The 1,075-nt window shown below is 36.9% G+C and overlaps 1 protein-coding gene across 1 annotated transcript in view; it reads left to right on the plus strand.

The window, feature by feature from the left end:
• The first annotated feature begins 368 nt into the window (after window positions 1–368).
• Window positions 369–1,075, plus strand: part of LOC117123186 (complement C3-like) — a 38,112-nt gene continuing 37,405 nt past the window's right edge. Inside the window, exon 1 of the mRNA XM_033269036.1 lies at window positions 369–541. Coding sequence (XP_033124927.1) covers window positions 384–541 — 158 coding nt within the window. The 5' untranslated portion in view covers window positions 369–383. The remainder of the gene's footprint in view (window positions 542–1,075) is intronic.

Consider the following 1,075-nt stretch of genomic DNA (forward strand, 5'->3'; position numbering starts at 1 on the left):
AGCAGTGCTTGGAGGTTTTTGGAAGCTCACTGGAAACATCAAGGTTTGGGTGTCATTATCATTAATATTATTATTATCATTAGTATCATTATTATTCTTATTCAATGGCCTTTATTACCAGTATGTCATTATTTCATGTGTAAAAAAAAAGAAAAAAAAAATGTTATTAAACTAAGAAAAGAGAAATGAAATAAAAGTGGGTGCAACTCCCACAAAAGAGAAAAAAAAAAGGTTTGGGTGCGGCCCTCAGTGTTAAATCAAAAATTCACTTTGGCCCTCCGACCGATTTTTATGCCCACCCCTGCTCTACTGTAATGCAAGTTTGCACTGTCTCAACCACAACCTTGTAGATATTAGATAAAAACCTAATATATTCCCTTAAAATGTTCAATTGTGCAATTCCTTTGAAGATTGAAGTTATTTACAATAGCCTTGCAGCCACAAAGGCAGAAGAGTGTGCTTTCTTCGTCTCCGCTGAAATGTCTTTAGTAAGAGGAGATAACGAACGTGATAAAGTCTACACTATGAGAATTTCGGTCAAGTAAGTACTTATTCAAAAATTAACATAACAAGTCAATTTGCCAAGGCATGACTGCTAATTCAGGGGGTTAAAACTGCACGTATATCCTATGGGTCTCCGTGGTCTAAAGGATATTTCGTGAGGTTGCAGGTTCGAATCCCACCAGAGACACCTTCTTTCATACAAGTGAATATGACTTTTCGTTGATGAGCTATGCTTGATACGATTACTAGTACAACATGTTCATATTTGAGCACTGTTAATATCTGTCTCTTATACACATCTAGATGTGTATAAGAGACAGATAATAATCATAAATAATAATCATATACTAATTAGAGTAAGGAAGAAATGTTTGTGACGATTTATCGTCTAAATGCGTGCACAGATCTGGAAGAAACATATTGTAGTGCAATTTTTAAGGTGTCTTACGAGTATTGGAATTATTGGCGGAACCAGAGAGGGGTGATGGTCGGTGAGGTCCAGATGTTGGTATATAGCCAACAGTTTTTTTTCTTCTTTATTTGTGGGGGTTGGGGGGGTGGGGGGGGGGGG

This window comes from Anneissia japonica, unplaced genomic scaffold (assembly GCF_011630105.1).
Source record: "Anneissia japonica isolate Jap-2015-1 unplaced genomic scaffold, ASM1163010v1 scaffold560_len657749_cov147, whole genome shotgun sequence".
NCBI lineage: Eukaryota > Metazoa > Echinodermata > Crinoidea > Comatulida > Comatulidae > Anneissia > Anneissia japonica.